Source organism: Lolium perenne, chromosome 3 (assembly GCF_019359855.2).
Source record: "Lolium perenne isolate Kyuss_39 chromosome 3, Kyuss_2.0, whole genome shotgun sequence".
NCBI lineage: Eukaryota > Viridiplantae > Streptophyta > Magnoliopsida > Poales > Poaceae > Lolium > Lolium perenne.
In genome coordinates this window covers 198,079,998-198,103,491 of record NC_067246.2, presented here as the reverse complement: position 1 = coordinate 198,103,491, position 23,494 = coordinate 198,079,998, and the positions used below count along the sequence as shown (strand labels likewise).

Sequence of the window (23,494 nt, the reverse complement as noted above, 5' to 3'; positions counted from 1 at the left end):
ATCAGCACATGAATTGAATCACTCTCCTCCAGATGATCAGTGAGGTACACCGGCGACAGACAACCACGCCGAACTTCTCCTTCTACTGATGACATTCAGATGAAAACTAGCAAAAGTCAGTGAACTTTAACTTGGCATCAGCGCCATCTAGGTGTTCAGTCAGATAATCAAATTTTCCAAGAACTGGCCACATTCCCCCCTCCTATTATTTAGAAAGAGCTTTCCAATTCCTCAGATATATGCCAGAATCAGGCTCCTCGTCTATGTATCACGTTTATCCAAAAAAAAACATTAAAAACCTATATTATTCCTATTGTTACACACATGCACTCACGCACACGATTTTGTACTGCGCGAACCATTTATTCAGTTACAACTCATTTGCGATTTTAATATCTCAGTTGCGACCCGATTTGGACTTGAAAATCTTAACTGCGACACGATTTGTAACTGAAAATCTCGGTATTAACAGAACAGTTGCAACCCCACTTGGAGTCGAAAAATCCCAGTTGCAACTTCACTTACCACTCATAGAACGCATTAGTCGTGATGTAAATCTGTCAATTTTGAGCTTGACTGAGCAAATTCCGTTTAAAATTAAAACTCTCTTATATCTTTGCACTACACACCTAGTGTTCTGACAAGTTACCATTTCACGGTACCTATTAGCTACTCCATGAGACATCAACAAAGCTGCGAGACAAGATGACCATCAGAGACTCTTGAGTATAATTTGCGCTCCATGCTGAGGATGTAGTGTGATAACGGTGTACGGTGCATGGGTGTATGAAGGTGAGAGCTGAAACTCGAAACGTTGCAGGATCATGCTCAGTGCCATCTTGGCTTCCAGCATCGCGAAGTTTTGGCCAATGCAAATCCTCGGCCCCCAACCAAACGGGAAGAAGACCGGCTGGTCCTTGGTCGCCTTGGAAATACCCTCGGCGAACCTCTCCGGCTTGAACTCCAACACGTCTTTCCCCCATACATCCGGGTTGTGGTGAACTAAGATTATTGGCAGCTCAAGGAGTATGCCTGCAGGGTAGACGACGCCTCCAATCTGCATTTCTTTCGAAGTTTTCCGGTTCAGCGTGACCGCCGGTGGGTACAACCTGAGCACCTCATACAGTATCATCGTCACCTAGATAGAATAATTGGAGAGGCAAAGCATGGTCAACAATGAATTTTCAATCAATGGTTTTCGGGGAGAACTTAGCTAGAGTAAAACTCATGTTGCAACATTGAGAAAAGTGTGAGCAGCACTTGCCGTTTTCAGTCGACTCAGGCTGTCGAAGTTGGGTTTATCCTTGCCAAATACGCTCAGGACTTCTTCCCTCGCCCGATCCTGCCACTCAGGGTGCATGCCTAGCAGGACCAGGGTCCACGTGAGCAATACCGACGTGGTCTCCATCCCTGCGAAGTAGAAGAGCTTGCACTCCTCAATCACATCCTCAGTACTCATCCTCAAGCTTGGTGTCTCAGTGTCCTTGTTCGACTGCAACATTAGGCCAAGCAAGTCATTGCCAAAAAGCCCGTCGTCCTCGATTGTGCGCTCCCTTTTCTCAATGATGCCCCTCAGGAGCCATTCGATCTCTTGGTTGATCTCCTTCATCCTCTTGTTGTTTTCAGTTGGAAAGAACCTGCAAAACAGCCAGTTGCATTATTTTTTATGGGCTTCGAAGAACTTGCTTTAACTATCACAAGGTATATGAGAGTTCGGCCTTCTATCAAGATAAGGCACGTTTTTGGCATGGTCTCGAAAAAAAACTATCACAAGGTAAAGAACATAGTTTAGAAAGAAAGAAAAAAGAAGACTATATATGTGAAGAGTAAATTTTTTTGATAGAAAAATAAATTAATATCGCGAAGACAAAGAGTAATTTTTTGATAGAAAAATATATTAATATTGCGAAGACGAAGAGTAAATACAGGTTGAAATATAATTTGCTACAGGAAAGTGTGCTTACAAGTATCCTGGGATATACAAATACTGGAAGGCCTTGATGATTCGCTCGGCTTGCTCTCCCTGAAGCTGGAAGATCTTTCGTCCTTCCATGAAGCTGCTGCCGAACGACGTGCGAGAGATCACGTCTCCAGTGAGGCTCTGGAAATCCTGCCAGATATCTAGTTCATGTGACCCACTAGAAGCAGCTAGTTTAGTTTCCCAACTGCTTATAAGCTCGGTGCAGCATGTCGAGAAAGCCGGCAACATGCCCTGAAAATAGCTTCAGTTAGTCCGTGTGCACACTGCACACAACCATACGCACAGACACACTCGTAGTTGTGCATACACTCTGAATATCTTATCGAAATGAGCTAGTAAGAATAGTACCTTGAGCTTTTCGAGATGGAAAGCGGGGTTGAGGATCCTTCTGTGCCTCGCCCATTTCTCACCGTCGTAGCTCGCAAGCCCAAGTGCGATGAGTTTACTAAGACGTTTACTTATGAACTTTTCGAATTGGCCGGACTTGTCTGATAGGATCTCTCTCACTAACTTTGGATCTGCGATGACTACCCTGGGTGTCGGGCCGAACCAGGTTAAGCAAACGTTACCTACATGCAGTTCAATGGTCAGTGCCGTTGTCAGATATCTTATTTTTTTTCAGAATGGAAGCAAAGCCCCATCTTCCAAAGGCGGAGCTAGAACATTTTTTGATTGGGTTCATTGCTTTGTAATAGTAGGTTCAGAGTATGGATGATCAGTAAATATGTATATGTAGTGATTATAAAGAGACTAATTAAATTTCATTGGGTTCATGTGAACCCAATAGTTACATGCCTGCTCCCCGCTGCCAGCCTCTGCATCGAAACGATGCACACAGCTTTTTATTTATTTATTGCAACACGAGTATCAAATATCTTGTCAATTAGTTAAGATCCAGAAGGTGTTTTTGAAATGCGTCAGATCAGAGATTTACAATTCTGTCGGCCTTGAGATAATAAAATTTTAGTTATAGCCTAAGAGGGAATTAAAGATGCCACTGCTCTTTTTAGCATCCATATATGTTCAAGTGGGGAAAGAACAACACATTCGAATTGAACTTGTCAGAACAACAAAATTCTTCACATACCGTGTTCTTTGACAGTGTTGTGGAGGTGTGGCAACACGCGGGGCACGATGTCGTGGCACGGCGGCATGGGCTTGGACCGCGCCTCCTCGTTGAGCCGGCCGTTCTCGGCGAGGTCTCCGGCGGGAAAGCGGTACACCGTGCCGCCGAGCCCCTGCGCCCGGAGCGCGCGGCTGATCCGCCGTGGCCTGAGCCAGCATCTCTCCGCCGTCCGGGAGACCGCCCAAAGGACGAGCAGCGCAGCGAGACCGCATAGCAGGCTCCACGGTGAAGGAGAAGCCACATCCCCTTCGAGTGCAGTTGTTGCAACGTCGACCTCCATCAGTTACCTATACTGATTAGTGTGCACTTCTAGACGGTGTCAAACTGTGGAGTGAGCTGTACAAGAGCAGAGAGGTTGTCGTGAGAAGGGAATGTTTTATAAGCACAGGAAGTGTCGCCGGTGATAGGTGTTTTCGTCGGCGTCACACGTTTTTCTGCTCTTTCTTGTTCTATTTTTCTGTAAGAAGTTCTTGGCGGCCACGGATGAGAATTGTGGAGAAAGACGTGCCACACGAAGTGCAAGCAAAAGCTGGATCTGTTGTTTTCATCGAGAAAACTTGGACATCGTAACTGTGAACCAGGGCGTTGCTTTCATTTCTATAAACCGGGACCGAAAGTATACCGTCACTTGGCGTTTGCAGATACGTGTGTCCTTTGTTTTTGTGAGCAATGCAGATACGTAAGCTACATACAGCACCTGGTTGTGTATCCTCGGCATCTCTAGTCGATCTCTTATAATTCAGATCTTCATGTAGCTTTTTATGTTTTAACTCTTCATATTTGCTCTGCTAAGGAACAACGGTTGAACCAATCTTTTTGTGTAGCCTCGCGCCTGCCTCTCACATGAAAGGAGTTCCCGAACAAAGAGGAAGTTTGGTTTTATGGTTTAACCTAATCCATAGCATAGTCTCTCTTAGGAATAAGCAACTTGTATTGTATTATCTTGGGGCAAAGGCCACAATATATAGTACAGGTACAGGTGCAAATATGCTAGAAACCCCCTAATATATGGAGAAACTACAATACAAATATATACATCTAACACCCCATCAAACTCATGGTGGATCCACAACACTGAGTTTGGAGAGTAAGAAATCATGCTGCGCTCTAGTCTGTGCCTTTGTAAAGAAGTGCGCCAACTGTAACTCTGAAGGCACATACTGACGCACGGGTCATCCTCCTCCAAGGGCGACTCGGGCGAACCCTAGCCGCCGCACCGCCTTCCCCTCCCCTCCTCCTCGTCCCCGGAGGCCGCCGGCGGCGAAGCCTAGCGCGGCCGGTGATGGGGACGGCGGGGATCCTCGCGTGGTCCCCTGGTGCGGCGGTAGGAGGCACGCCTCCGCGCTGGGGGGATGGTCCCAGTTCTGGTTGATGGCGGCGCGACCCTGGCCATGGCGGCGCAGCCCTCTCCGTCGTTCCTCACCGTGCACTCATCGGGAGGGTGGTGATGGGGGCGGCGGCGTGGCCCCGGACCCTGGCGCGGTCCTCTCCTCCTTTCTCGCCTTGGCATGGCCGGGCGGGTGGGGATGGGGGTGGATCTCGTGCTGCTCCTCCTAAGAGTCGGGATCACGGCACCAAGGGCGGCGGCCCTGGATGGCGATGGTGGTGATGGCGCCGACCTGGTGGCAGGTGGCGGGCGTCAGGTGCCGCTGACCGTGGCACCGCAGTGGTGGTCTTCTCTCTCGCCGGAAGGAGATCGGCTAGTTGTGTGGCTAGCCGTGGCAGATCTTGTGATCCGTCGACTAGCTCCGATGGTGAGGCGCAGCTGCCGGTGAAAGCAGGCCCGGACTTCGGTCATGGCGGATGATGGCGGTGCCTTTCGTCGTTACCTTGTTGAAGGCATTGTCTCTGCACTCTACGTTTCTTCGCCTGGGCTGCTCCAGGGGAAACCCTAGACCGGAGTCTCCCGGATCAGACGATAGCGGAGCGCAACGCCGTTCTCCCTGTTGGGGGTATCATTTTCGGAGCAGACAACGGATGGTGGTGGTGCTGAGGCGGAGCGGTGTGCTTTTACTGTGTCGGCGTCGTCGAGTCGACGCGGCATGGTGTAGTGGTATCTCGGGACGGATGCAGTGTGATGGACATGCGCAGGATGGTGGATTCGTCTGGCGCCGTGGCGGCATCGATGGCAGGCCTGGCATGGTCAATGCGATGATCTCTCTTGAAGATGGAGTCGAGGAAGACGGCGGTAGCAACTTCTATGGCGTGTGCGTTGGCGTATGCTGAGAGTCTGCTTAACTGGATGTGCTTCTCATCTGCTATTGGGCGGCCTGGAAAGGCATTTGGTTTTTGGATGATATGAGTTGGTGAATTGTCACCCCCTTCATCCATCTGTAGGTTTAGCCATGTGGCTTCGAGTTTGATCTTTTGTATTGTTCTTGTAAGGTTTTGTGAATAATCTAATAAAAAAGTTGTGTGCATCCTTTGGATGCAGAAGCTGGGGCGATATTTCCCCCATTTCGAAAAAAACTGAACCGTAATAACCTGAGCCTGCACCTGAGCACGTGTATAAAAAGCATCAACACCAATATGCTTGGTAAGCTCATGCTTTACCGGATCACGCGCAATACTGATAGCACATGTACTGTCAGACAAAACTGGAGTGGGTGTCGTAACAGAGACCCCAAAATCCGCAAGCAACCACCGTAACCAAGTCACCTCAGCAGTCAACAAGGCCATAGCTCGCAACTCAGCCTCGACACTAGAACGGGAAACCACTGTCTGTTTCTTCGTCTTCCAAGCAATGAGCGAACCACTAAGAAACACACAGTAAGCAGAAAGGGAACGACGATCCATAGGATCACTCGCCCACGTAGCATCCGAGTAGCACTGGAGCTGGACAGAGCTGGAACGAGAAAAGAAAAGGCGACGAGTGATCGTGCCACAAAGATAACGAAGAACACAAAGGAGATGACTATAGTGAACAATGGTAGGAGCTGAGACAAACTTACTTAGAATATGAACAGGATAAGAGATATCAGGACGAGTGACAGCAAGATAAACAAGACTCCCAACAAGATGGCATAATGTGTCGGATCAAGAAGAGGATCACCATCAGTAGGATGAAGCTTAACATTAAGCTCCATAGGAGTCTCAACGGTGCGCTCATCCCCAAGAGCAGCACGAGCAAGAAGATCCTGAATATACTTTTCCTGAGAGATAGAAAAGCCATCAGAAGTGGAGGAGACCTCAAGCCCAATAAAGTAGCGAAGAGGACCAAGATGAGTCATAAGAAACTGATCACGAAGACAGGCCTTGACAAAGGCAATATACTCAGGATCATCACCAGTAATGATCATATCATCAACATAGAGAAGGAGAAGAGTGCGTCCACAAGGAGAAGTGTGAACAAATAGCGCTGGATCATCAACATAGAGGAGGAGGCTGCATGTAAACCTCCTCACTCAATTCTCCATTGAGGAAAGCGTTCTGAACATCAAGCTGAGACACAGACCAGTGTCGAACAGAAGCAACAGCAAGAAGAGTGCGCATAGTGGTCATATGAGCCACAGGGGCAAATGTCTCATCATAGTCACGGCCGTGCTCCTGCTGAAAGCCACGAGCCACAAGACATACTTTATAGCGCTCAAGAGATCCATCAGAGCGGGTCTTAATTTTATAGACCCACTTGCACATGATGGGACGAACACCGAGAGGGGGAGAAACAAGATCCCAGGTGCCAGTGCGCTCAAGCGCAGCAATCTCCTCAGCCATGGCAAGCTGACATTCGGGATGACGCTCAGCATCCCGATAAGAAGTCGGCTCGAGGACAACAGAATGACGGTACTGACTAAGAGAGTAACGATTAGGTGGACAACAAAGACGAGTCGTCAGAAGAGGAGAGGGAAGCTCGTCAGAAGAAGAAGACATATCAGAACAAGAAGAAGAAGAAGAAGAAGAAGAAGAAGAGGAAGAAGAAGAAGAAGAAGGAACATCAGGAGGGGGATTCGGAATATGAGAGCGACGAGAATAATAGAAGGGAAAAGGAGACAACGGTGAGGTGGGTGGAGGATCAGGAAAAGAAGTAGGAGAACTAGGTGGGGAGGATGACAACGGGGTCGAAGGTGAGACATCAGCAATAATAGGTCCCGAAGGAGGATCAATAGGAACAGAGGGAGGTGTGTCAGGAAAAAGGAGAAAGGAGATATCCTCCATCGAATAGGTCAAGGAGGTGGAGCGAGGATAGAAAGGACGCGTCTCATCAAATGTGACATCACGAGAAATGCGTATCCGACGACCAACGGGGTCCCAACATCGATAGCCCTTATGCGTCCACAAGGAGAAGTGTGAACAAATAGCGCTGGATCATCAACATAGAGGAGGAGGCTGCATGTAAACCTCCTCACTCAATTCTCCATTGAGGAAAGCGTTCTGAACATCAAGCTGAGACACAGACCAGTGTCGAACAGAAGCAACAGCAAGAAGAGTGCGCATAGTGGTCATATGAGCCACAGGGGCAAATGTCTCATCATAGTCACGGCCGTGCTCCTGCTGAAAGCCACGAGCCACAAGACATGCTTTATAGCGCTCAAGAGATCCATCAGAGCGGGTCTTAATTTTATAGACCCACTTGCACATGATGGGACGAACACCGAGAGGGGGAGAAACAAGATCCCAGGTGCCAGTGCGCTCAAGCACAGCAATCTCCTCAGCCATGGCAAGCTGACATTCGGGATGACGCTCAGCATCCCGATAAGAAGTCGGCTCGAGGACAACAGAATGACGGTACTGACTAAGAGAGTAACGATTAGGTGGACAACAAAGACGAGTCGTCAGAAGAGGAGAGGGAAGCTCGTCAGAAGAAGAAGACATATCAGAACAAGAAGAAGAAGAAGAAGAAGAAGAAGAAGAAGAAGAAGAAGAAGAAGAAGAAGAGGAAGAAGAAGAAGAAGAAGAAGAAGAAGAAGAAGAAGAAGGAACATCAGGAGGGGGATTCGGAATATGAGAGCGACGAGAATAATAGAAGGGAAAAGGAGACAACGGTGAGGTGGGTGGAGGATCAGGAAAAGAAGTAGGAGAACTAGGTGGGGAGGATGACAACGGGGTCGAAGGTGAGACATCAGCAATAATAGGTCCCGAAGGAGGATCAATAGGAACAGAGGGAGGTGTGTCAGGAAAAAGGAGAAAGGAGATATCCTCCATCGAATAGGTCAAGGAGGTGGAGCGAGGATAGAAAGGACGCGTCTCATCAAATGTGACATCACGAGAAATGCGTATCCGACGACCAACGGGGTCCCAACATCGATAGCCCTTATGCTCATCACTGTATCCAAGAAAGACACACTCGACGGACTGAGCGGTCAGTTTGGTGAGTTCACGAGGGGCAAGAAGAACATAACAAACGCAACCAAACGAATAAAGCGCCGAGTAATAAGGAGGATGGCCAGAGAGGCGCTCTAGAGGAATACCACCCTGCAGAGCAGCAATGGGTTGAATATTGATGAGATAGGTGGTAGTGGAAACAACCTCAGACCAAAAGTGAGGCGGAAGAGAAGCGGCAATCATCAATGCACGAGTCGTCTCAAGAAGGTGACGATGCTTGCGCTCAGCGACACCATTCTGAGCATGAGCACCAGGACAAGAAAACTGAGCTAGAGTACCCTCCTCAGCAAGAAAGCGCGCAGTGAATGAGAGATATACTCGCCAGCAGAATCTGCACGAAACACACGAATAGGAGTGGAGAACTGGGTACGAACCATGGCAGCAAATTTCTTATAGATAGAAAAGAACTCACTATGAGAAGACATGAAATATATCCAGGTGTGACGAGAAAAATCATCTACAAAGAGAATATAGTAGCGATGACCCCCTTTTGATGGGAAGGGAGCTGGTCCCCAAACATCAGAGTGAACAAGATCAAAAGGATGCTCGGACACAGACTCACTGTGAGGATATGGTAGTTGAATCTACTTACCAAGCCGAAAGCCCTGACACTCCAAAGAAGCGTTTCCGGAGACAAACCCCGGAACACCACGATGAACCAAAGACGAGAGTCGAGAACCACATAAATGTCCAAGACGATGATGCCACTGCTTAAAAGAGCTAGTAGCGATGACTACAGGTGCCGAGGAACTGGCGACGGTGGCATCAGAAAGAAGACGAAGCCAGTGAAGCTCCCAGAGGCCATCATGGCGGTGGGGCCAGCACCAAGCATAGTGCCGGTGCGACGATCCAGAACAGAACGGGAATCAAAGTCGAGAGTGATGCTACAACGAGAGTCGACGATCTGACTACCAGAAAAGAGTTGCATGTTAAGTTGAGGAACATGCGCAACAGAAGGAACATGAAACGAGGAAGTACTAAGAATGCCTCGACTAATGACTAGGTGTTAGATGTATATATTTGTATATTGTAGTTTCCCCATATGTTAGGGGGCTTCCTGCATATTTGAACATGTACATGTACTGTATATTGTGGCCTTTGGCCCCCAGGTAATACAAGTTTCTTATTCCTAACATGGTATCAGAGCCCGGGTTTAGGGCATCCACCGCACGTCGCAACTCGTGCTTGATTAAAAAAAATTCTCCCAGTCTCCGGCCGTCGCCGCTGTCCGCTCCAGCCGCCCATCCGTCCCGCCCCGGCCGCCGCCCATCTCCGATCCGCCCCAGCTGCTGCCGCCCCGGCTGCCCCCGGCCGCCGCCTCTCCCTCACTGCCCGCCCGCCGGCCGCCGCCGTCTGTCGCCCGGCCGCTCCTCCAGGCCGCCACCGCGCAGGCGCGCGCCCCCAGTCTCCATCGCGCTACGCGTTGCTGCGAATTCAATCGGATCTCGTCTCTAAAAAATAGTCAGCTCTATCGTTTATTACGGATGATTCTTCCGCTGCTCCCGTCTTGCACTCGAGCCTTTCTTCTGTCCTTGGTGCTTGTCCATCGACACCGTGTATGTCGGCTTGCCGCTCTTTGTCGACCTTCGCGGCCTCTTCCTGCGGTTATGGCCGCCCTTCGCCGACTTCGTCTACGTCGGCCTGCCGCTCTACACCAATTTTCGCGGCCTCTTCACGTGGTTATGGCCGCGCTTCGCCGACCCTGTCTATGTCGGCTCGCCGCTCGACATCGACTCTTGCGACTTCTTCAGGCGGTTGTGACCGCCTTTTGTCAACTCCGTCTTCATCGGCGTGTTGCTCTCCGTCGTCACCTTTGGTGGCCTCTGCGTGTGTGGGTGACAGCTCCTCGTCGGCACCTGATTGTACCTCGACCTCTCCAGTCGTGCCCCTTTCTGCGCATGAGATAGCGTAGCTTCGATGCGGATGCCTGCTTGATGCTTGGGATTCTTCACCGACAGGTTCTGCGACTGAGTTTTCTGGCATTGAGCGACCACCTCCTCCTTCTCCAGGTACATCCCCATGGCTTCTTGATACTGGAGCTTCTTTTCATATGACTCCTGATTCTTCCTTGTTCCATTCTGTTCGACCTGTCGACCCTCCTGTTCGTGTTCATACTGCTAATGGTACCCCCACCCAGTCATTAGTCGAGGCATTCTTAGTACTTCCTCGTTTCATGTTCCTTCTGTTGCGCATGTTTCTCAACTTAACATGCAACTCTTTTCTTGTAGTCAGATCGTCAACTCTCGTTGTAGCATCACTATCGACTTTGATTCCTGTTCTGTTCACGATCATCGCATCGGCACTATGCTTGGTGCTGGCCCCCGCCGCCATGATGGCCTTCGCTATTTTTGGGGCTTGAATTCTCCTCCATTTCTGATGGCTTTTCTATCTCTCAGGAAAAGTATATTCAGGATATTCTTGCTCGTGCTGCTCTTGGGGCGGGACGGGGGCAGACGGGGCACCATTCTGACGCATAACAAGAATGCGCCATCTATTTTAAGAGTGATGCTAGTGATCTAGCTTCTCCACTTGTGTTGAATAATTAAAATGCTCATGATTTTTCTGCAAAATTCATCGAATGGTTGCTTTCCACTCAGAGCGTGCAATGCCTCCTAAAGAAAAACTTGATCGTTCCATGCAAAATACAATGCATTGTGCTCATCCTCTACCAGTTTGAGCTCTATCTCTGCCCTTCATCATAGGACCACGAATTTCAAATGAAATTGTACAAACACACCGGCATATATCTCCTAGCGCTCATTCACAAGAAGAAGAAAAAAAGACAAACAAATACCTTATTGGAACTATGCCAAATGCCATTGGTGCGTTCTCGGGATGAAAAGGGAACGACGCCTCCAACGCTCCTATGACGGTGAGAGCTAGTGTGGAGACCTCTTCCATCTCCATGGGCACGCTAGACTCGGTGAGGACATATAGAACGGCGGCGGGGACAACCCTAAGGCGTTCGTCATCTACGACGGACCGGACCTAGGGAAACAAGCCTATAAGACCGTCGAAAGTCAACCTAGGGGCTCGGAGGAGGTCACTGGTTGGAGTTGTTGGCGATGGAGTCAACATGGCATTTTGATTCCGACAAGGGCAGCCTCCCACAAGCAATTCGCCGTGGGCCAGCAGGGCAGCGGAGGCGACGAGGTGTCAGAGGAGGTGACACTAGTAGTTGTGCAGTGAGAGCAGGAAAGTTTATGTGCGAGCGTGGGAGAAAAAGTTTTTACTCTAGAGAGGCTACGACCAAGTATATTTACGGATCGGCCAACGCGAGAAATAAAACTTTTACTCCTCTAACCGGTTTGAATGTTCGGCTAAGATTGATTTAGAGAACGAAAACGGAAATTTTAGTCCTCTAATAGGAATCGGTTATAAATTCTCAAAGCCCTTTCCATTTTTCTTCCCCTCCCTAACCCAAAGTCCTCTGCCGAAAACCCTTACCCTAGCACTTGAACTCTAAGTCTAGTCCTTGCCGCGATGACCAGCTGCACTGCTTCATGCTCCAAATCGGTGAATGGCCGCCACACTTCTCCCCCTCTCCGGTTTTCTACCGATCTTTTTCTGCAGGGAGGAACCCATGGAGACCAGAGAGGTGGGAGAAAAAGGTAAGGTACAACCCACCCATTTTACCACGCAGTTTGAGATGTGTGGTCATGTCCTCCAGAGAGCTTCCTTGCTTTCGCCACCAGATGAATGGAATTAGAGCATCTCTATTACATGATGTAAAATAGGACACTCTATAACAGTTTTAGGGCACCTGAATTTGAGCATTAGGGCAACAAAAAGATATGTCATAACAGAGGATGTATAATACAAGAAAGATTTCAGATTATGTAAAATAGTGCATCAACACATTCAAACTTTGTTTCCGACACACACGACTACATAGTTCGACACTCACTATTCCTCTGTCGGGAATAAGCTCATCCCAATTCACACTGTCGGACTCCTCCGACTCCACTTTTATTTCCCTGGAGGGGCCAGCCTTCGATGTCTTATTGACCCGTGCAACCCTCGAAATGAAGAACTTGTACTCCTCATGCACGAGCTCCGATGCGCCTAGGTGACCCTACCCATGGCCACATCATCGGACTCATGCACGTGGTGCTGCATGGCACGACGATGTTCCTTCTCCTCTTGGACGGACACCAGCTACACTTCGAGAGATAAGAACTCCGTGTCCTACCGGCTCTGTATGTCGGGAAAGTTGATCTCATTCTTCGTCTAGTCATACCTCCACATCACCAAGCAGTACGCATGTGCGAACAAGATGGCGAGTCGAAGGTGCCAAGCCAGACCCACATGACTTCGAACTAAATCTCTGCGGTGTAGCTTCTGGACTCCTGCAAACTAACGCCGTGGAGGCCGACGATGCTTTGATGCGCGGTATCCCGTGGCTTGATGCGGCGACGGTGACTGAGGTGAGGTGTGGTGCGATGCGGCCTCTATTCTGGTTCATTCAGCCGCAAATCGAGGGGAGCATCGATAGGGTGGGGCTCGTGGCGGCAAAATCCAACACATAATCAACGCGGAGGAGATGATAGAGGATGGGTTTGGGCAATGGCAAGGCAGGGCTGCTGCGGGTGTTAGGGGAGAGAGTCCTAGAACTTTTTTTTGTTATGCAGTTGGACTGCACGCGCGGTTTCCTAGATTTTTGTTTTGTGGCAACCACCTCGTGCCTCAAATTTGTGGCATGAGGGGCAAAAGTTGAGGCTGCCCCCAATTTCTTTGCAACACCAAATAGTTATTAAGTATGTTTGTTTGCTCTAAAAACAATTTTTCGGAAACCAAAAAAGTTTACATTATTTATTAGAGATGTTCTAAGCCAAAAAGTATGCTTGCAAGCGGAGTCACCCGTCCATGGTGTTGCAAACTCAGGTCCACAAAATTACATATGTAGGCCCCATGGAAGAACATTGCGAATAAGTGGGATTTGCCCTAGCCTGCATCTAGCCTCTATATCCTATATATCTTGCATATGCTTGGGGTTTTAAGTTTTTTGGTTTTTTTTTGCCTTTTGGGTTTTCAGCTGTTGTTTTTCTTCTGGTTTTTGCGATCGTTTTTGGTTTCCTCCTAGTTTCTTTCCTTTTGCATATTTTCTCATTTTATTTTCATCATTTTAAAAAAGAAATGCATTTTTAACATCAAATTGTTTTGCACTATTATATATGAACAGTTTTATTTTATGTGACGTTTCTTTTTTATAAACATTTTTCTATGTAGTATTTTAGTCCAAGTTTGAACACATTGAAAGTGTACTTTGCCCCTATGTTTGTTTTCAATAATTGATGACAATTTCTATGGACTAATATTTCCATTGAGTTTTTGTTTGAAGGAATAATCCATAGATTTTACTTGAAGTCCATTTGTTAGATTCAAGGTTTTTGTTGTCAAGAGAGAAGGTTTGGCTCAAAGTCGGTATGACAATCCTCCAAGATTCATGAGTTGAGCTATTGGTGACCAAGACCTAGAGCATGCAATCAACCGAGGTGTTCCAGCTTGAATGAAGCATGAGCGTCATCATCAAGATCAAGCGGGACGCGGTTAATTCTCTCGCCCTCTTATGGTATCGGGTCACGTTGTGAAAAGAGAGAGGAAGAGCTCGATACGAAGTTCGAAGGAGGGCTCTGTAACACCCCAAATTTCAATAAAAAGAAAGTTAGAAAATTCCAGAAAACCAAAAATTTCAAACCAACAAAAACTTTTCTATTTGCATATAGTACCATGCATAGGACTTGTGCATTTGAGTGATATGCCATGATGAGTGCTTTTACTTGTATTTGCTATACTCTAAAACCCTAGTGTGATCATATGAAGATCACCAACCAAATAACACAAAGAGGAAGAAATTCCCTAAATTGAAAAAACCCTAAAAACCCTAATATATGCCCTATGGCATTTTTATAAATTTTGACCCTAGACCTATTTGGTCTTCACCATTAGTTGAATAATGTTATTAAACACTTATTACAACTTTTGGAATCAAAGATTCACAATTCAAATGAAATTCAAACACATTTCCCACTCACATATGATAATGGTCAAAACTGAAATTTATAGTCTGATCACCACTTTGAGCCCCTGCCATTCAATTTTCCCAAACCAATTCTTGCTAACTCTTTGCACCATTTCAAAGTCAACATCAAGGTGAACAACTTTGATGAAGATCACCCTGCCAAATTCATCTTTGATCATGAGCAATGCTCATCCAAAGTCTTAAATTTTTAACAAGTGCAACAATCTCCACTTAGCCATTTTGGCCAACCTTTGAATTCTAATTTTTCCATCACCACCTCAAATCATCTCTGGTCATGTACAACTAATACCAACACTCACATTTCAAAAACTTTCACCTTTTGAATTAATTCAAATTTGGACATTTTTCACAATTTCCAAATATGGCACTATTTGCCACTATTGCAAATAGTGATCTAACTCAACCCCATCTACCCTAACCTGCCCCATTTGGTTCCCTGGTCCCCTTAAACCCTAATGGAGGCATAGTGAGGCTAAAGAGAGGAGGAGAGCAACTAGGACATGGCCATGCCGGCCATGTCCCGAGCCCGACCACCTCCCCCTCTCTCCTTTGCTTCTCTGCCCTGGCCCCCTCGCCACCATGCGCCAACGAGATCCCTACGCCACCCTAGCACCGCCGTTGTCGAGCTCGACGACGACACACGCCGGAGACAGCGCGCCCAAACTCGCCCTGCATGCCGAGGACGTCGCACGAGAGCGCGCCCTGGACACGCGCCGCGCCACTACCTCGAGCGCTCCCTGGTCCCTCTCTCGACAGGTTGAGCACCGCCGTGACACCTAAGCCCCGCCAGACACGCGCCCAGCCCCAACCCGTGACCGCCGGCGCCGGAGACGACGACTTGTTCCCGTACGCGCCGCGGCCGTCGTGGAAGAAATGCGACCCAACCAGGCCCTCCCCGACCAAGCTGTCGCCGCCAATAGCATCGCCAGGAGCCGTAGAACACTGCCACCACCTCGCCTAGCTCGACCGTTCACCGGAGAAGCCGCGCCATGGTCGACCTTGCCACTGCCCCGCCACCCTCTCTCAATCCTATAAATAGGAGGTTCCCTGGAAGCAACTGAGCACACCACCTCATTCCCCACCCTTCACCACTTCGCCTCGCACCGTTAGCCACCTCGATCGTCGCCGGAGCAAGGCCAATTGCAAGATCGGAGCCGCGGAAGCCCTGGAGAAATCGCCATTGATCCAGGCCACCTCGAGCTCCGCCACTGCTACCAGCTGCTTCGCCGTCGTCCACATCTACCTCGCGCACACTGCCATACCTCGCTGGAGCCGCGGTGAGCTCTCCCACCCCCTAGGCTCGCCGCCGCATCGTCGGGTTCTCGTCGGAGACGACGATGAACCACGACCGTAGATCTGCGATCTAATCCTACGTCCCACGTTGAAACATACCGTTTCGGGTTTTAAAAGAGGCTGACAGGCGGACCCCACCCTGTCAGGAAGCCCACGCGGTACTGGACCGTGGCTGGGCTGGCCTTGGGCCCGTTTAAACGATTTGGCCCAGTAGCTTTTCCCGCCGGCCCTTTTAGTTCAAACTTAGTTTAATTAATTCAAATGAATTTGAATACTGCCCCAAACTTTGAAATTCAACCATTTCAAATTGGCTAAACCAAATTTAGTGAATTTTATATTGTTAGAAAGCCACTGAAATTCTCTACAACAGGCCACTGGCCTCATGGTCATTTTCTTTGTAGAATAAATATGATAAAAATAACAAGACAGGGACTTTTCCCTATTCAAATAATTCTTAAAAATCAACCAAAATAGATATTAAGTTAATTCCAACTCTAATAGTTCACATTTGACTTACACTAATTGTTTATGCAATAAAATGGTGTGGTCACTTTGCATGATCATGCCATGGTTCAATGAATGGATATTTTGACTAGTTTAACTAGTTGATATTGTCCAAAACTATTAAAGTTAAATTGTGTGGAGTCTTACACTTCAATTAAACTTGTCTCACATGAATTCATGGGATGTTTGGACCCCTGGTTCCAAACTCTCTTATATGAATTACTTGAGATTTAAATCAAATATAGTGTTATGTAAATCGTATGAGGTGATCCACCTCATTTAAATCATTTTCCCAAATGATGATGATGATGAACATTTGACTTGGGTCAATATGAGTTCATCCATGGTTGTTGGAGAAATTAAATCTTAAGAAGATTTCAATGAGAGGAAATTATTTCTCAAGAACCTTATGGAAACTATCATTCACATATGGACTACAAAGAAGTGAATTCTATTTAAACCCCACAACCCATTCACACTAGTTTATTTATTTTGTGTGCATAGAGTAGTTTGAGTGTTTATTTGTGATGTGTGGAATAGACATTGAATTAGTGAGTAATTATACTCGTATTCAAATTTAGACGGTAGCACCGGAGAGTACGCCGAAGAAGAAGGTTGCTACCAAGAGGAGGAGGAGGAACAGTTTGAGAACTACCAAGGCAAGCTACTACCAATGCAAGCTAATATTCTTGCAAAGTGCAAAGCCCCTTGGGGCAAGGCACCATGTTCTTACCTTTTCTTATTTGAACCCATCCCAAGTTTTTACTTTACAAGTTTTTACTTGTTTTCTAAATGAGTTACTTTTATAGTTAACTTTGGTCAAAGTACAAGTTGGTTCCTAGAGTAGTGAGTTAGTTTTCCCCAAGCAAAGCAAGTTAGCACCCCTCATGAATTAGAGCTAGTGCTAATGAATTAAAACTTGACTACTCTAGGTGGGAACCATGAGAATTTGAAGGAGTTTTGAAACCTTGGAATGAAGATGCATTCCATTTGAAGGATTTTTGAAGGTGAATATGACCAAGAGAAGATGGTGATTTTTGATAAACAATGATGTTGGTTTGAATGCGATACCTTTCCAATTATTAAGTACCCCCACAATACCTGATTATGGGTAGGGCTTAACTGGAAGTTTATGCGTCTTAGTATGGGTTCCCTCTAAACAAGCGTCATCGGGGTTATGCCGAAAGCTGCCTCTACCACAAAAGAAATGTTACGATATGATGCGAAATGAGGAGAATGTCCGGCCCAAGCCCTGTGCAGTTCCCAGGCTGACTGTCTGTCTTCACTGGGAGGCCAAGCTCATGGGGAGATGTAACATCCCAAGTTTCAATAAAATGAACAAGAGAGAGAGAGTTCAAGAATCCAAAATTCAGAGCCAACAAAAACTTTTTCTCATCATATAGGACTATGCATATTAGCTCACCTTATTAATTTATTTGAGTGTGCTTTTGCCATGATGCTTGTTTATATGTTACTCTCATTCTAAAACCCTAGCAATGATCACTTGATCACCCATAGCCAAATAAAAATAAAATAGAAAGAAATTCTAGAAATCCACTTCACACTCACATAAGGCCTATGCCATTTTTACAAATCTTTGATCTAGGCCAAATTGGTTTGCACCATTACTTGTAAATGGTTACTAAACACTTATTAACACCTTTGAAATCAAGCCAACTCAATTCAAAACAAATTTGAATCAAAATGGAGCTCACATGTGATTATGGTCATATGTGCCATTTTTACCTTGATGGCCACTTTGAGGCCCTGGATTTTTACTTTTCACTTCTAACCTTTGTCAACTCTCTTCACCTCATCCAAGACAACATCAAGCACTTCAACTTTTCCCAAAACCATCACCCCAAATTCTTTACCAATTTCAAATGAGAAGCAAGCAAAGTTGGAACAAACTCACATATGCAAGATCATATGCAAAATGTGATTTTGCATCTCAACTCCATTTTGATCACCACCACCACCAAAATGCTACATTTAATATATGATTGCAACCCACCAAAAAGATTTGCAAAATTCAAAAATTAATTTCTTGCGGGCATTCTATCAAACACCTTGCTGGCAGGGTGAAAAATTGAGCCCATACCTCATTTTTACCTTGGACTTGGTCCAACCTTGACCCTCCCTGCACCCTGGCACCTCCACTTATCCCTCAGCATCAGCACCAGCCACTGTACCCCCTCCACTTGACCTCCATGACCAAGGCAGGGCCATGCCCATGCTCACCATGCCATCCCCATGTCACCTCCCTCTCTGGTCAGCTCAGCACCACACCACCATGTCTGGCCGCTCCCTCTCACCTCCCTGAACACGCCTGTGCACCCCCTTGACCAAGACCACGCGTGCACACGCGGGCATTGGCGCGCCCAGTGGCGCCCAGAACGCGCCCATGCCGCGCCAGAGCGCGCATGGCGCCAACCCTGGACACGCCAGGGCGTGACGACGCCCACGGCCCTGCGTCCCCTCCACCCTTCCTCTCAGCGCCAGTCGACGCACGACGACTCGCTGAAGCGCCTGGACACGTCCACTAGCCCGCGGGAACGTCAGCCGTGACGACCACGACGACGCCTGCCCGCCATGGCCCGAGCACTCCCATCAAGCGCGCCAGCGCCACAGAGCCTCTGCGGAGCCACGATCACGCTCGTCACCCTCGCCAGTGCCCCAGCAACACGCCGCGCCCATCCCTTGCCCCTTGGCGCCCTTGGAACGACGACGCCGTCGACGACTGCCGCTCCGCCCCACTGCCACCTCGCGCCGCTATAAAAGGAGGACGCCTCTTCTCAAATTGGACACACCATTCGCTTCTCCTCCTCACACCACCCCTCCTCGACCTCTCCATTCACTCGATTCACCACCACACCGCCCCAATCGCCAGCTCATCGCTGCCGCCAGTACACGGAGCCCGCCGGCGAAGGAGGCCACCCCTGGAGACGAGACTGCTTCAGGCTGCTTCCTCTACCTCGCCAACGTCTTCTCCGCGCTTCGCCGACCCTCGCCGCGCCGCCGGTGAGCCATCGACCCCCTGCCATCGCCGCCAGTGCTCGCCCTTCTCGCCGGAGACGACGACGTCTGTCGTTCGTCCGATCCCTTTCTAATCCAACCGCTCACTTTTCACCATACCGTTTCGCTGTTAAATAGACGCTGACGCGTGGACCCCACGCTGTCAGGCGGCCCGCTGCGCTGGACGCAGTACTGGGCCGGCCCAGTTTCCCTTTCTCTCTGCAGCCCAGCTATTTTCCCGCGCCAGCCCACCGTTTGAATTCAAATTTGGAAAATAGGAAAATACCCTAATCTGTTGCCAACTTTGAATTTTAGTAGGGACAAATCTACTCGGCCAAATTTTACAAACTTAATACTGTTGGAAAGCTTAGGATTTTATCTACACAATGCCACTGGATAGAACCCTAGATCTATTGTAGAATTAAAATGACAAAATAAACAAGGCAGGGACTTTTCTGCCTTATAATAATTCTTAAAAATCAACCATAAATGCTTTTCAGTTAATTCCACCTCCAATAATTCACATTTCACTTATACTAATTGTTTCTACAAAAATATGCCATGCTTACTTTGAATGATCATGGCTTAGTTGATTTAAATGACTTTATGGCTATTTCTAGTCAAAGATATTGTCCAAAACTATTAAGAAATCTTATGAGAGAGTTTCTCTCATTTAAATCTTGTCACCACCATTTCCAAATGAAGTAGAGACTCTGGTCATTTAGGTCTCATAGGAATTGTTGGTGATATTAAATCTTTGTTATGCTAGAATTAAATTGTATGAGGTGCTCACCTCATTTAAATCATTTTCTCCAAATGATAAGTGTGAAGAGGTTGACTTGGGTCAACCTAGGTCACATATTATGCATAAGAGAAATTAAATCTTAATAAGATAATGAGAGGAAATTATTTCTCTGAATAATTCAAAGTAACATTTAAGACTAGTATGAGAGGAAATGATTTTTCTTAAATAATAAGAAAAACACATCCACCAACCTAATATTAATATGTGATGCTAGTTTAAGTGTGTGAACCATGTTTGTGCCTAGTTTAGTAAATTAGTTTGGTATGATGATTGTGTACCCCGTATTCGTATTTTAGATGCTAGTACCGAGGAGTACCAGGAGGAGGAGGAGGTCTACTTCCAAGAAGAAGAAGACCACTTTGACCAGTTTCCCAACCAAGGCAAGATAATACTCTTGCAAAGTGCAAAGCTCACCATGAGCAAAGCATTACCCCATTTACTTTATGCTTATGATCCTATTTCCCAGTTTTACTTTACAAGATTTTATTTACCTTTGTTTTTATCAAAGTACCTTTTGATTTATGATTTACCTGGTTAGTATGGAGTTAGTACAAGAGTATCAAACTTAGCCTAGAAGCAAAGCAAATACTTAGCACCCCTCATACATAGTTGCTAGTGCTAAATTAAAAATGACTACTCTAGATGGGAACATGTGTTGATGAAATGATGATGGTGAAAACCTTGGAATGATGAGTCATTTCCATTGAAAGATTTTGAAGGTGAATATGACACTGAAATTGACTTGGTGATTCTGGCTAAAAACTGGTGATTGAGTTGGATGCGATACCTTACCAATATTAAGTACCCCCACAATACCTGATTATGGGTAGGGCTTAGCTGGAAATTTATGTGTCTTAGTATGGGTTCCCTCTGACACACATCATAGGGGTTATGCTTGAGGCTGCCTCCGTTGTTGAGAAATGATGTGAATTGAGGTGAATTGTACGGCCAAGCCCTGTGCAGTTCCCGGGTTAACAGTTGGTTTTCACCGGGAGGCCAAGCTCATGGGGAGAGGTGCCTATACTAGGATGTGTAAGTGAAAGGTTAACGGTTGATGATCCGCGTACTGAGTTACGATTATTCAGGGTTTTATCCCTGACGGATGTAATCAAATGTTGTGGCACAGGTGTGCAACCTCTGCAGAGTGTAGAACTATTCGAATAGCCGCGTCCGCGGATATGGACAATTGGAAAGGCCATTCTGTTTCCGTCCTTTATATCTATGTGACTGGTGATTTTTGAACTTGAACTTGAAGGGTGACTTGGATTTTTGAATCACAACTGAGTTGTGGGAATGACACTAATGTTCCCACTTGAGTTAGTTAGCACATGAGGAGTTGTTTACTACAATGTTTATCAAATAAAATTGGCTTTATGCAAATAACTTAGAGCTTAGAACACCATTATAGCAATGCTAGTACTTACTTTAGTGTTAGATTGCGAGTACTTAAAGTACTCACGGCTTTGTCCCTGGCTATTCAAATGGCCAGAATATGAAGCCGAGCAGCAGTACGAGGATGACGATTAGCAGGACGTCTACCACAACTAGGAGCTTCTAACGTCAAGCGTTGGCCTGTGGACTAGAGAGTCCTTGTATCTTACGCTTCCGCTATGAACTTGTGTTTGTTCGTTGATCATTAGATCAACTATTTGTGTAATATGGATCATGTGATTCCAAGTTGTAAGACAATATGGTTTGTAATGAATGATGACTGTGATACTTAACTATTATGCCTCGCAACAACAATTTCCTGGGATTGCGATGTATGACATAATAGGCATTCGGTCTTAAAAATCCGGGTGTTGACAAGTTGGTATCAGAGCCATTGTTTGACCTTAGGAGACCCTAGTTAGAAATGGACGTTCTGAAAATTTAGTTTCAAAAAGGAATGAAGTATTTCTGAAAATTTAAGTCCTTGTCTTCTCCTTGAGTTCTTTGGAAAAACAAGAAGACATGCTCTTCCTTAGAAATATACCTAAAATTTTGCCACACTTGTTCACTTCTCTAACTAAATCCTTTACTTCACTTTCAGATGGAGCCCGTGAACACGAAGTTTTACCAGCTTGAGAATGGGGGAAGCTTGATCTTCGAGCACGACCTCAACGCCCTTTCCGACCACCTTGGTCGCCCGCACCCTGAGTTCCACGGAGCCCAGATCGCGAACCAGCCAGGAGGCGAACTGCAGTGGATCATCACTGCGGATTTGAGGGGCAAGATGGAGCCTCCCACTTCTGAGAGGATCCTCTTCTCCTTCATGGAGAGCAACTGGCTGGACGGACTTGCCCGCGCCCTTCAGGAGGGACTCGCACGCCTGTGCGGGATGAGCGGGGAGGCACTCAAGCACCCTCGCTTTTCTCACCTCGCGAGGCGTAACTCTGCTGGAGAGCCCATGGACATGTCATCCCACCCGGAGCTGAAGCACCATGTGGAGCATCTCGACTTCATGTTGTACCACACGCAGCAGGATCTCGACCACTCCCGTGAGTACGTCAACCAGACTCACGCCCGCATCATCGAGCAAGGAGACGCCATCAAGATGCTCGCCAACGACCGCAGGACCCTCCGCCAGCAGCGGGCGAAGAGGGATGCCACCATTACTCGCCTCCGCGCGAAGATAGCCGCACTCGAGGCCACTGTCAAGGCCCAGGAGGAGCAGATGAAGAAGATGGAGGAAGATGGAGAAGACATTCAGGGAGGAAGCAACTACCTGAGTGATGACAACGACTTCGAGGAGGATGAGAACACCGAGGGGGAAGACTACGACTTCCTGGACGACGAAGATGATGACCACACCCCCATCGATGTTGATGAGGATGAGGAGTAGTTCACTTATGCACTATCGTAGGTGTGAGTTGTATCCCGCCCCATGTATCGTAGCGTGGAGAAGAAGGGTTCTTAAAACCCTTAGTGTGTTAGCTTGTAATGTGTGTTGTTTGCTATGAATGAATGTATGTTTGTGTCATCATGAAAAGACTTCAAGTTTTAAGCTTTTGAACTTAAACACAAAACAAGCCATAGAAAATTTCCCTCTTATCTCATGATCAATCTAAATGCTCAGATGGCCCCTCCAACTCGCAACGCGAATCAAGACGCTATGATGCAGATGTTGCAAATTATGCTGGAAGATAGAGAAGCAGAAAGAGCTGAAAGGCAAGCCAACATTGCAGCACTTCAACAGCTTGCCAGCAACAATCAAGGCCACCATGATCATCCAGGATCCAAGCTCAAGAACTTCCAGAATACCAACCCGCCAGTTTTCAGCAAGACTGAGGAACCACTTGATGCAGATGATTGGCTCCAAACTATGGAGAACAATCTAGAAGTAGCGCGAGTTGAAGAGAATGAGAAAGTGTTGTTTGCCACGCACTACTTAGCAGGACCAGCAAGAGCTTGGTGGACAAGCAC

General features: G+C 47.1%; 1 protein-coding gene across 1 annotated transcript; it reads right to left on the bottom strand.

Moving 5' to 3' along the window:
• Positions 1 to 547: 547 nt before the first annotated feature.
• On the bottom strand, positions 548 to 3,467 carry LOC127343031 (cytochrome P450 CYP72A616). Its single transcript, XM_051369106.2, has 5 exons — positions 3,069 to 3,467; positions 2,330 to 2,550; positions 1,965 to 2,212; positions 1,265 to 1,637; positions 548 to 1,138 (listed from the first exon to the last, which is right to left on the bottom strand). The coding sequence occupies exons 1-5, from the start codon at positions 3,385 to 3,387 to the stop codon at positions 713 to 715; spliced, it is 1,587 nt and encodes a 528-aa protein (XP_051225066.1). The 5' UTR covers positions 3,388 to 3,467; the 3' UTR covers positions 548 to 712.
• Between the last annotated feature and the right edge of the window lie 20,027 nt (positions 3,468 to 23,494).

Bases quoted from the DNA above. Each gene is read 5' to 3' on its own strand.
- LOC127343031 (XM_051369106.2), bottom strand. From the start codon at position 3,387: ATGGAGGTCGACGTTGCAACAACTGCACTCGAAGGGGATGTGGCTTCT. The intron at 2,551-3,068 runs GTATGTGAAGAA...AACTGCATGTAG, and splicing joins CAACACTGTCAAAGAACACG to GTAACGTTTGCTTAACCTGG. The intron at 1,139-1,264 runs GCAAGTGCTGCT...TATTCTATCTAG, and splicing joins GCCTGAGTCGACTGAAAACG to GTGACGATGATACTGTATGA.